This window comes from Callospermophilus lateralis, chromosome 7, assembly GCF_048772815.1.
Source record: "Callospermophilus lateralis isolate mCalLat2 chromosome 7, mCalLat2.hap1, whole genome shotgun sequence".
Taxonomy (NCBI): Eukaryota; Metazoa; Chordata; class Mammalia; order Rodentia; family Sciuridae; genus Callospermophilus; species Callospermophilus lateralis.
The window spans coordinates 123,880,757-123,892,488 of record NC_135311.1 but is presented as its reverse complement, the minus strand read 5'-3'; the positions used below and the strand labels follow the sequence as shown (position 1 = coordinate 123,892,488).

The following is an 11,732-nucleotide window of genomic DNA, read 5'->3' as shown; positions in this document are numbered from 1 at the left end:
TGGATTATAATTCAGTTGCATATATGGGATATAAGTGAGGAATAAGCAACAACCTGAGGGACAAACATTTCCAAAAGCCTTTTATTGCTTACCGATAGCTACATATTACAGCATTTGCAAAGAAAAAAAATCTGCTTACAAAGCTACCGTTTTCTTCTTAATAACTGGTTACCTTTTTGTCTGCATCTTCTTTCCCATGGTGTTTTCCTGAAAAGGAAGTATAAGCCCATGTGTTACCACAGCCCTGGGTAATTCCCACCCAGGCACTTTCCTAAGAGCTGGTCTCAGTCCCATATCCGCATTTCTCATCCATAGATGTCCACTCAGATTAGGTTTCATCCTGGACCAGTGAGTGACCCCTAAAAATAACTACTCCTTTCTAACCACTAGTCTACCTAGCTAGTATCATAAGCTCCAGTCACTACAGGGTATTTGCAGCTCAGTCCTTCTTGCCCAAGGAGCAGAGCTGTTCCCTCTGCTGCTTCCAGTAACTGTGCTTATGGCAAACTTACAGATAACTTGAGGGGCTGAGGCTGGGGCTCAGTGGTAGAGCACTTGTAGGGCATGTGAGGCCCTGGGTTAGATCCTCAGCATCACACTGACAATTAAATGGTTTTTAAATGCTAAAACTTCCATACAGACAACAGTAACATTTTTTAAAACACTTTTTAAGCAGTGTAATATCTGTTATACTGGACAGGGTTTGCAATAGTATAGCACTGCCTGAAGCTAGAAGGAAGGTGGGATAAGCTTCAGGTCATCATTAACTCACCCAACTCTGTAGCCAATTATCAGATGAAGACAACTTTCTGGTTACAAAGACCTTTAAAAAAAAAAAGACATCCTCTATCAAGAGAGAAGAAAACACCCCTCAAATACAACATTATCCAGCAATTCCTCATCAATTGTGCATCAAATGCACACAGCATCACACTCATCCTCTTATCCTCCATTGTACAGGGGAAGAGCAAACAATTTCAAAGAGAATTCACTCCTGTTTGAAATTAGCCCATGTGTTGGAACACCGTTAAGGCCAGCTTCAGTATTACTTTTCCTCCTTTTACGACCACCAAGACCAGTATTCAGATCCGATGGGAAAGGGAACCAGAGGGTCAAGTGTAACTTTACCATGGTAACTTTACCTTAATCTAAAGCACAACTCCAGAAACAAGCTGGTCTTTTCACTCTTCAATATCACACACTTCCAGGAAACCTGGGGGCAACCTGCAGAATCAAAGCTTATTGTGAAGGCTCTGAATCAGTTGATCCAGTACAACCACCTACATGGAAGTTGATGGAACACACCTGGACCTGGTGTGGCAGGCTTCCAACCCAGGTCCTGATGACTTTATAGGAAAGGTGAGTGGCAGCTGCAGGTACTGTGCTGACCTGAGCTGTCAAAGTCTCTCCAGTTGTTCTTGCATGCAGTTGGAGATCCCATGGCCACAACCAGCCACAGCCCTTGGAAACATGCTTTACTGTTCCACCAGGGAGCTCCCCATGTAGCTCCAAAGGTAACTTACCAAGTCCTGAAGTTGCCGCATTTCATCACCATGACCCTCACTCGCCACCATCTTCATAGCATCTTGATCTGGCATGGCTAAGATAAAAGACGGCACAACTGTCCTGATTGATCTTAGCATTTCCTTCATCCAATCATAAAGGTCTGCCTGGCTTTTAATCCTGATACTGATGACTTAGCTTTTCAGGACAGAGACCAAAGCACTGCCATTCTCTGTGCCACTGATCTTTCCAGGACAGGCATCCCACACACTCCCAAATGTCCTTACATTCTGGTTCCTGGGCTAAACTAGTTATTTTTCAAAACACTTCACTCTGATAACTCTACGTTCAATATTAATAAAGGTCTCCAGCTATTCCTAAGAAATAGCAAGAACAATGAAGTTGTCTTTTCCCAAAATGTTGCAGATCAGTTACAGCAAACAGAACGGCGACCGTCAAGGAAAACTGCTGCTCTGGGCTCCTTTTTGACCACAGCAGCTATGTGGAAGCAGCTGCAGCTTCGATAAGGGCCAGGGGGCAATGGAGACCACAGAACCTCAAAGCCAAACCACACTTCCTTCCTAATTCACCTAAATCCTGTGCATCATTGGCTACCAAAGGACACTAGTCATGCTGTAGGCCCTAAGGGCTGTACTGTGTACCAGTCTTTTGTATGCTTTATCTCAATCTCACAGAATCATTTTAAAGGGTTGGAGATGCCGCTCGGTGGCAGAGTGCTTGCCTAGCATGTGGGTTCATTCCGAAGCACCACGGGGCGGGGGGGAGGGCAGGAAAAAGAGCGTCTGAACGACTCCAAAACCCTCCTCCTGAAAATCTTGTCCTTATACTCACGCCAAGATACCTTCTAGAATACTCTATAGTTAAGTCAATTGTCCAATGTCGCGCAGCAGTTCTCAGGCTCACCGATTGGTGTTATTACCTAAATCAGGTGATCTGAGGCCCAAGACTTCAACCCCCAAGTGCCTAATTACATACCCAACTCGTTTCCAGCACCCGGCCGCCCGCTCGCCTCATCCACAGGTCAGGCGCCAGCGCACGGCTGCGCCAGCGGCGACAGGAAGAGAACACCGCCCCGCGGGTGCCGACCCGTCTCACTGCGCAGGCGGCCGTCGTGGCCTTCAGGCCCTCGGCAGCCCAGGCCAAGAGGCCCGGCCCGGCACTCTACATCCCACAGTCTCTAGAGGCAGCCCGAACGAGTGCGGGCCCATGGAAGCGAGCTAAGGCGGCTACGGGCACCGGCTTCGTGGTTCCACGTCCAACCACACAACACCAGCGCGAGGGACAGGAGAAAGGACGCACGGGCGCCGGCAGTGGGCTTATATATGCCCAGTCTGCGACTGCGCCTGCGCTTCCTGAGCGCCGCGCGGGGCTGCTGGGATCTGTAGTCCGTGTGCCCCGGCGCAGCCCCATGCGCGTGGCGGGCGGGGTGTGGTTTCTGTCGGGCCGGAGCGGTTCCTTCAGCTCGATTCCGGATCCTCGGATCGCCCACATCCAGTCCAGGGCCCTGGGCTCACAACTGAAGCTTACTGGTCTTGCCCTCCAAATTCAGTCTCTGGAGCGACCTTCGATTATCCCGCTGAGCTGTGAAAGGGCTTAACTCGGCGCGCCTTGGGATACCCCGAGTAGCAACTGAGAGGGTTTCCGCAGGGGCGCAGTGAAGTTTTGGAGTGGAGGTCTTGGGAGTGCTTCGCAAAGGAGGCGATTGAAGACTCAGATTGATGCATTGTTTAAAGCTTGTCTCATCCGCTAACATGTAACTTTGCTGAGTGCCTTCTGTTAACACTGAGCTCGGTTATCTCATCTAGTTTTCGTAACAATTCTGTGTGTAGGTATCATAGTTCAGCTCATTTTCTAAAGGAAATTGAGGAATGGCTCTCTAATGAGTGGTAAGTCAAGCCCAGAGATCACACAGTCACTACAGTATGTTTTTGTGCTGTATTTTACCCATGGAATAAATGAGTAAGCGTCAACATAAAAATACAAATAGTAGTTGCCAAGCAACTTAATCTGCTAATTTTTTACCTGACGTACACCTTAATAACTAGGTTAGCAGGGCGCGGTCCTGCGCCTGTAGTTTCAGCTATCTGGGGGGCTGGAGACCTACCTCCGCAACCTAAGAAGAGCTTAGTTCAAAAGAAAAAAAACAGTAGCTTCTACTATTATTCCCATTATTTGGAGAAGACAACAGATTCTGATTGGATTTGAAACTCATGACTTTCAAATGTGCATTTCCAGCTCCACTTCTCTCCCAAGTTCGAAACTTAACCCCCTGAATCTTCCTTGACATCACCTAGAGGTCTAATGGGCTTCTTAAAACACAACAGCTACTCTTCCCCGTTTTGGCATGTCCTTGAAGAGACCCTCTACTCCAGTCTTTTTGTAATATTCCATGTTCAATTCGTGAGCAAATCCTATGTGCTGTGCCTTAAAAATCCATCAAGAATCTGACCGTTTCATACTGCCTCCACAGATACTACTACCACTGTCACTCACCTGTTCACCTGAGTGATAGCAGTAATTTCCCAACTAGTCTCCTAGATTCAACCATTGACCCCTACCCCTTCCATATGGTATCAACACACCAGCCAGGGTGTTAATAGCAAAGGTTTTTAGTTTGGGGGGATGGGGGTGTAGCTCAGTGATGGTTTGTGTACTTAGCATGAATGAGGTCCTGGGTTCAATTCCCTGCAAACCCCACCCCCTGCAACACCACCCCAAAAAAGAAAAAAAGATCTCTTTTGAGTTCATTTTTCTGTATGGTGGGAGGGAGGTAAGTCAGTGATGACTGACATCCCCAGCTCTTTATTTTTAGACAGGGCCTCATTAAGTTGCCTAGGGCCTCCCTAAATTGCTGAGGCTGGCTGGAATTTACCATCCTCCATCCTCAGTCTCTGGAGTCACTAGGATTACAGGCATGCACTACAGTACCCAGCCCATGCTTTTGAGGAACCTCCATACTTATTTCCATAGTGCTGTACTAATTTACAATCCTACCAACAGTGTAAACATGTTCCTTTTTTCCCCATATCCTCTTCAGCATTTATTATTGATTGTATTCTTTGTTTTATTTGTGTGTGTGTATTTTGGGGGTTCCTGGGGATTGAACTCAGGGGTATTCAGCAACAGAGCCACATCCCCAGCCCTATTTTGTATTTTATTTAGAGACAGGGTCTCACTGAGTTGCTTAGCACCTCAATTTTGTTGAGGCTGGCTTTGAACTTGCGATCCTCTTGCCTCAATCTCTGGAGCCTCTGGGATTACAGGCATGCACCACCACACCCAGGTGATACTTTAGCTTCCTGACTAGGCAGGGTCATTGCCCCTTGCCAGCCTGAAGCAGTCATTGAAGGATCTTCACCCCTCACCAACCCTTAAGATTAAGGGACCAAAGTCTGGGCTGAATGAGATAGGGATTTAGGATAAAAAGAGAGATATAATGAGTCTTTTTTTTTAAACAAAATTTCCTAACTGCTCATGGATCTTTATTTTATTATTTATTTATATGCAGTGCTGAGAATCAAACCCAGAGCCTCACACATGCTAGGCAAATGCTCTAACACTGAGCCCCAGCGGAAATAATGAGTCTTTTTTTTTTTTTTAAGAGAGAGTCAGAGGAGAGAGAGAGAGAGAATTTTAATATTTATTTTTTAGTTATCGGCGGATACAACATCTTTATTTTGTATGTGGTGCTGAGGATCGAACCCAGGCCGCATGCATGCCAGGCGAGCGCGCTACCGCTTGAGCCACATCCTCAGCCCAAAATAATGAGTCTTAAAGGAAATGCACTCAAGCCATGAGATGCAGAAAACACAGTTGTAAATCTTGAGTGACATGCCCTTGGTCAGTGCCCTTGTAAAATGAGGAAAATGCCCAAACCCAGGGAAAACACGCCAAAAATTGTGCAGCTCCACCTCCAATCCAGAGACTAACTACAGTGCTTCTATAAATATTCAACTCATTCCAACCTAAGGAGGGTCTTCTCGCTCTGGATAAGCCACATTCTCCCTTGAAAGCCTATCTACTTCCTAAATAAACCTTTGTTTATGCTCTTGTCTGACTTGAGCTGAAATTCTTTTCCTTCACATATCCCAAGAACCCTGCTGGTCCTGAGTCAAATTTCCCCTCCTCTCTGGAAACTCCTTGGATTCTTCTCTGGAAATGTGTCTTCTCCAGGACAGAACTACAACCCAGATCTATCTGATGAGAATGTGCAGAACTTTTGCTGTTGCAACACACAGTACCTCCAGAACCACCCTGTAAGGTGGGTCCATGATTTGCCTTGCTTAGCAGAAATAAAACAGGGTTCAGAGAAGGGAAATAGCTTGTCTCTTGGGTCACACAGTGATTCTAGGCAGACTAGCTGATGTCTAGATTCTGCTGGCAGGTGCAATCATAGGCAGACACATGACCCCAACCCACAGCTGGAGCGTCTGGGAGAGGAAGGAAGTTCAAGATGCTGACAGTGAGTGCACTGTCACATGAGCTGACCAGAAAGGTTTCAGGGAGGCTGGGTTCAAGCAGCATTTCCAAGGTCAGTTTCCTATAGCTCTGCCTTTGCCCAGCTGCTCTGGCCAGAATTACTTGGAAAACTGATAAAATGGCTTCCCACTGAGATGTTTAGAATCAGTCAGGAAAAACTTGGCTTTTCTCAGATCCCCAAACTCTCCAGTTAGAATCAGAAAGAGTAAACAAAGCTTTGGCCTTGAGTAAACTTGGCAGCTAGTCTGTCTTCCTTGCTGAGTGACCCTAAATTAGATATTTAACTTCTCTGAGTCTGTTTTTTTCTTCCTCTGTAACAATGAGCAGAATAGTGCCACCTATTCACAAGGTTGTGCAAAGAAAAAATATAATGAGATGATGATTTCAATAGTTCCTCAAACCACCAATTTGCAAAAACAAACTGGTAAGACTCCTCACACTGGTACCAGCCTGTAATTCCTGCTGCTGCAGAGGCTGAGGCAGAAGGATCCTAAGGTCAAGGTCAGCCTCTATCAATTTAGAGAAACTGCATCAAAATTCAGAGAGGCTGGGGATGTATCTCAGTGGTGGAGGGCCCCTGGGTACAATCCCCACTCTCCATCCCCATATACAAAGGGTTACTTCATAAAGCACAAAGAAATGATCATATGGCTTCATAAATGTCATCGGACCAGCTGTACCACTAGAGTGAAAGATATGGAAGACAACAATCCCCAGGAAAAAGGAAAACAACCCCCAGGGAGAAAGAAGGACAATGGGTTCAGGACAGAAGGAAAACAATGGGCTTTGGACTTTCACCATTTCCCAGCAACAAAGGCTTTGAACTTGGACAACTGTTCCCCCTGACTGCCCAACCTAGGAACTCTGCTGTGAATCAAGTCTCACTTAAACCCTATTTAAAAAAAAAAAAAAAAAGTCAGACCCCCTCTCGCAAGCAGTTGCCATTTTCTCCCCTGAAAATGCGTCCCTCAGCTACTTGATAATAAAAAGCACCATTGATTCGTCAAGGTCTTTCCCTGTTTTGGTTACTTTTGCTTTCAGGCAGTGTTTGTTCAAATTCTCTCCGGGAGCCTGCTCTCCAGCACTGACCTGCATGGTAGAAGCAGGGGAACTGTTTAACGTTGAACCTGAACCTTGAGCTGGATGCCCCAGGCAGGTCTAATAGGGCTCCAGGAAAGGGGCACCACAGTGATGTCCTCAGTCCAGAACCAGCAGGGCAGCGGGCTGGAGAGAGACACCACTCCAGTGAGTGGATCAATGAATGGACGTTCCAGCACCCTTGATCTCTCAGGCCAATGCTTGCTTGGCCAAGCTTTCCGTATGCCTCCTCCCCACTATCCAGCTTAATCTCTCTATCCGGTGGAGTAGGGATTATTAGCCCTATTTTACAGAAGTGAAAAATTTTTTAATTCGTTTTTTTAATTTTTTTATTTTTTAGTTGCAGTTGGACACAATACCTTTATTTATTTATTTTTATGCCTTTATTTATTTATTTTTATGTGGTGCTGAGGGTGGAACCCAGAACCTCGCTCGTGCTAGGCGAGCGCTCTACCGCTGAGCCACAACCCCAGCTGCAGAAGGGAAAACTTTTTACAGAAGAAATGACTTCCTCCATCCCAACTCCCTGGGACCTGATCTTCTCTGTGCTGAAAATGTCCCAGGCTCCCCCGTCCTCTGTCTGCTGGTGACCCTTCGCTCAGGGCGGGAAGCAGCGATCCCGGGAGGAGGAGGACCCGGCGGGCAGGGGCGGGGCCAGACAAATAGCCGCGGGGGCGGCGTATCCGGATTTGGCTATGGAGACCTGGGATTGCGGCTACCAGTTTCGGATCGCGCTGCTTGGAGAGGCAGCAGTGGGCAAGACGTCGCTGCTGCGACGTTACGTGGCGGGGGCGCCTGGGCTCGAGACCGAGTCCGAGCCGGAGCCCACCGTGGGCGTCGAGTTCTACAGCCGCGCGCTGCAGCTGACTGCCGGGCCGAGGGTCAAGCTGCAGCTGTGGGACACCGCGGGACAGGAGCGCTTCAGGTGCGGCCGCTGGAGCGGTGGGCAGGGAGGCGCAACACGGAGGGACCTCTGTTTTGGGGGGAGGGGGGAAGGGGCCCCTGGCCATGCGCATCCCCGACTTCATCCCTCCCTGGGTCTCTGCAGATCGCTCTGGCCAGACCCCCCCCCCCTCCCTCTATACTTCATCTTACAAATACCGCGTGTGGGCCAAGTCCCACAGCGTCGTTAGGTAAGCACTTTACCTCTGAGCCACATCCCCAGCCCCCAGTGCTAGAGGAACATTCAGTTTTTCGGGGATTTGCACCCCAGCTTTCAACTCGATGTATGACCTGGGTACCAGAATTCCCATAGCCCAAAGGGGAGTGTCAAAGGAAGAGAGACTGGCGCCTAGCCTGATGGCACAGACCTGTAATCCTAGTTACTGGGGGAGCCAAGGCAGGAGGATTGCAAGTTTGTAGCTTTGGCAGTGTAGCAGGACCCCCCCTCAAAATAAAAAGTCCTGGGAACATAGCTTAGTGGTAGAGCAATTGCGTAACATGTGAGAGGCCCTGAGTTCAATCCTCAGAACTGCAGAAATTAAAAAGAGAGAGAGAGAGAATATGAGAATTTATGTTGGCCCTGAAGGATGAGTAGGAATTTGTCGGGCAGAGAATGGAGAACAGGGAATCACCAAGGCTCCTCCAGGATTGGAGAAATGGTTAGGAGTTTGTAACTCAGACTTGCTTCCAGACAGGGGAGTGTTGGGAGAGAGACAGACGCTGACCTGTCAAGAAGCACAGGGCTGTGAATGAGCTAGAGTGGGGTGTGAGGCATTCTGTGGGTCCTAGGGAGAAGGTCCAATCTCTGGGGATATCTTGGTGTCCTCAGGCTCTCCTAACATACCGTTCCCCCTCCCCAGGTGCATCACCAGGTCCTTCTACAGGAATGTGGTGGGAGTTCTGCTGGTCTTTGATGTGACGAACAGGAAGTCCTTTGAACACATCCCAGACTGGTACCAGGAGGTCATGTCCACTCAGGGGCCCAACAAGGTGATCTTCCTGCTGGTTGGCCACAAGAGTGACCTGCAAAGCACCCGTTGTGTCTCTACCCAAGAGGCAGAGGAGCTGGCTGCCTCCCTGGGTATGGCCTTTGTGGAAACTTCAGCCAAAAACAACTGCAATGTGGCTCTGGCCTTTGACGTCCTCACCACTACTATCCAGCAAGCCCTGCAGCAGGGGGACATCAAACTGGAAGAGGACTGGGGGGGTGTCCGGCTCATTCACAGGGCCCAAATCCCTAGGTCCTCTAGCAGGAAACAGCACCCAGGCTCATGCCAGTGTTGACTTGGGAGAGAAGGTGTTAAAGTAGAGCAGACTTCAGATTCCCTGGTGGGACAGAGTGTTAGTATCTTTGGAGGGCAAACAAGGAGGGTTAATTTCAATGGAATCTTTTTTTTTGTTTGTTTGTTACCAGGGATTGAACTCAGTGGTATGTGGCCTCTGAGCCACATCTCCAGCCCTATTTTGTATTTTATTTGGAGACAGGGTCTCACTGAATTGTTCAGTGCCTTGCTTTTGCTGAGGCTGGCTTTGAACTCGCAATCCGATCCTCTTGCCTTAGCTTCCCAAGCCACTGGGATCACAGCAGTAAGTCACCATGCCTGGCTTCAACAGAATCTTTTTTTTTTTTCTTTCATAATTCCCTTTATTAGTAAAACTATTCAACAGAATCTTGACAAGGTCATGCCTCTTGCATTTTGGGGGTTTAGCTCAATCCCTTTCTAGATTAAGGTTTAAGAAACCAATTATGCAATGTCCTTTCCTTAAGCCTCAGTTTCCTCATCTGTCAATAAGGCTTATAAAAGATGAACAGGGAATTTGTGACCATGAATGAAATTATAGGTGTGCTCACTCAGAGTCTGCCATCTGAGAACTGAATGACAAAAGCTGTCATCCCCTCCAGTATCTTTCTTGGCTTAGGCTGTTTCTGGAAGCATTCCTGGGCTTAGCGTCTGGACACTGCTGCTCTGGCAATGAGTGTGGGGAATTCTAGTATAAGACTGGCTTTTAGAGCCTCCTTAGGTCCTCAGGCCAGAAAGAGTTTGGGCATGGAATCAGATGTAGCCTCAATCTAGGGTTGCTGCCCAGTGTTCCCACAAGCCCAGGGGCTAAATGAGTGTGGGAGGCAGGGCTGAACATGAATGTGTAGCAAGCATGCTGAGCACACAGTGGACACTACGATGAGCCACCAAGGGCAGAGGGATCTATGCTCCCACCTACCACCCTACCCCCTGCTGCTGGGAGTACTTCGAGGTGACAGACATGATTTGAAGTACTTTCTGGGAACTGTCCACCCCTAAAGGGCAGTCCATATTCAATTTCCACCTATGAGTGGGAGGATAAAGGCCTTGCTTTCTCTTCCCAACTCTGAAGATCAAACCCAGATTCATCCCCTCTCTATCTAAAGACTTCATTGAGAACATTATTGTGACAGTATCACAGTCAAGTTCTCCCTCCTTCCCTTCCTTCCCCAACCAGGTAGGGACTTGAAGAATGCCCCATAATAAATGTCTGCCTCCTGAAGAATTTAATTTGCTAGGTGAGACTATTGTGGATTTCATGGAAGAAATAGTGCTTATGTTGGGCAGATCTCAGCAGGCATAGAGAGTATGTCACTGTGCCTGTGGGCATGAGCAGAGCATGGACAATTGCCACAGTAAAAAGATCATAACCACTTAACTCATTTTGTGAGTTGGGCCAGTTACCTCACCTCAGCCTCAGTTTCCTCCTCAGTAACACGTGATTGATAATCCTTCCTTCCTTGAGTTCTTGGGAGGTTTTTTTTTTAATATTTTTTTTAGTTGTTGATGGACCTTTATTTTATTCATTTATATGCGGTGCTGAGAATTGAACCCAGTGCCTCATACATTTGAGGCAAGTGCTCTACCACTGAGCCAGAGCCACAGCCCCAGCCCTCTTGGGAGGTTTTCAGTTAGGTTGTTTCTTAGCTTCCTCCCATGGAGGCTGGTCTAGGGTTGACCTCTCTGTGAATGTGGCCCTCCCTTTTTTAAAAACAACCTCACTAGGCTGGAACAATGGTACAGGTTTGTAATCCCTACTACTGGGGTGGGGTGGGGGGGCGTTGAAGCAGCAAGTTTGAGGCCAGCCTCAGTAATTTAATGAAACTCTGTCTTAAAAAAAAAAAAAAAAAGGTAGGGTGCAGGGATGTTAACTCAGTGACAGAATAGTGTCCCTCGATTTTACCCCCAGTACTGCTGAATAAACAAATAATTAAAATAACCTCACTTATCCTTGTAGTAACCTTCTAAGGTCTGTACAATTATTCCCATTTCACATATGAGGCCAAGAGAGGGAAAGTATTTGTTTTAGGGCATATTTTCATTCCTTCATCAAAATTTTTCTGAACAAGGATCTACTCTGTCAGAATCTCTGGAGATATAGCTGTGGCCATAACCGAAAAGCCCTTTAGGGCTGGCATTCTAGTGGAAGAGAGAGAAAAAAAAAATACAAATAATGAACTAAATGATTTCCAGTTGTAAGTGCTGTGAAGATGTAACAAAAAGTTAAGCTGGGCGCAATGGCCCACCTCTATGATCCCAGTTGCTTGGGAGACTGAGGCAGGAGGATAGAGTTCAAAGCCAGCCTCAGCAAAATCAAGGCACTAAACAACTCAGTAAGACCCTGTCTCTAAATAAAATACAAAAAAGGGATGGGGATATGGTCAGTGA

General features: G+C 47.4%; 1 protein-coding gene, 1 long non-coding RNA gene and 4 other non-coding genes across 6 annotated transcripts; 1 reads left to right on the top strand and 5 right to left on the bottom strand.

Annotated features, from left to right (window-relative positions):
* Window positions 1-63: 63 nt before the first annotated feature.
* On the bottom strand, window positions 64-2,805 carry LOC143403163 (uncharacterized). Its single transcript, XR_013091842.1, has 5 exons — window positions 2,500-2,805; window positions 1,524-1,600; window positions 1,143-1,224; window positions 773-823; window positions 64-207 (listed from the first exon to the last, which is right to left on the bottom strand). It is a non-coding gene; the product is annotated as an uncharacterized LOC143403163 (long non-coding RNA).
* LOC143405367 (small nucleolar RNA SNORD99) lies at window positions 277-350 on the bottom strand. The gene has a single exon (XR_013092069.1). It is a non-coding gene; the product is annotated as a small nucleolar RNA SNORD99 (small nucleolar RNA).
* Window positions 993-1,113, bottom strand: LOC143405354 (small nucleolar RNA SNORA61). Its single transcript, XR_013092061.1, has one exon. It is a non-coding gene; the product is annotated as a small nucleolar RNA SNORA61 (small nucleolar RNA).
* On the bottom strand, window positions 1,347-1,476 carry LOC143405345 (small nucleolar RNA SNORA44). Its single transcript, XR_013092054.1, has one exon. It is a non-coding gene; the product is annotated as a small nucleolar RNA SNORA44 (small nucleolar RNA).
* On the bottom strand, window positions 1,904-2,038 carry LOC143405334 (small nucleolar RNA SNORA16B/SNORA16A family). Its single transcript, XR_013092044.1, has one exon. It is a non-coding gene; the product is annotated as a small nucleolar RNA SNORA16B/SNORA16A family (small nucleolar RNA).
* A 4,991-nt stretch (window positions 2,806-7,796) lies between the features above and the next one.
* Rab42 (RAB42, member RAS oncogene family) lies at window positions 7,797-9,642 on the top strand. The gene is made up of 2 exons (XM_076863106.1): window positions 7,797-8,026; window positions 8,904-9,642. The coding sequence occupies exons 1-2, from the start codon at window positions 7,797-7,799 to the stop codon at window positions 9,325-9,327; spliced, it is 654 nt and encodes a 217-aa protein (XP_076719221.1). The 3' UTR covers window positions 9,328-9,642.
* The last annotated feature ends 2,090 nt before the right edge of the window (window positions 9,643-11,732 follow it).

Excerpts from the sequence above, each read along its gene's own strand:
- Rab42 (XM_076863106.1), top strand. The coding sequence starts at position 7,797 with ATGGAGACCTGGGATTGCGGCTACCAGTTTCGGATCGCGCTGCTTGGA. Across the intron at positions 8,027-8,903 it reads GCGGGACAGGAGCGCTTCAG|GTGCATCACCAGGTCCTTCT; the intron begins GTGCGGCCGCTG and ends CCCCCTCCCCAG.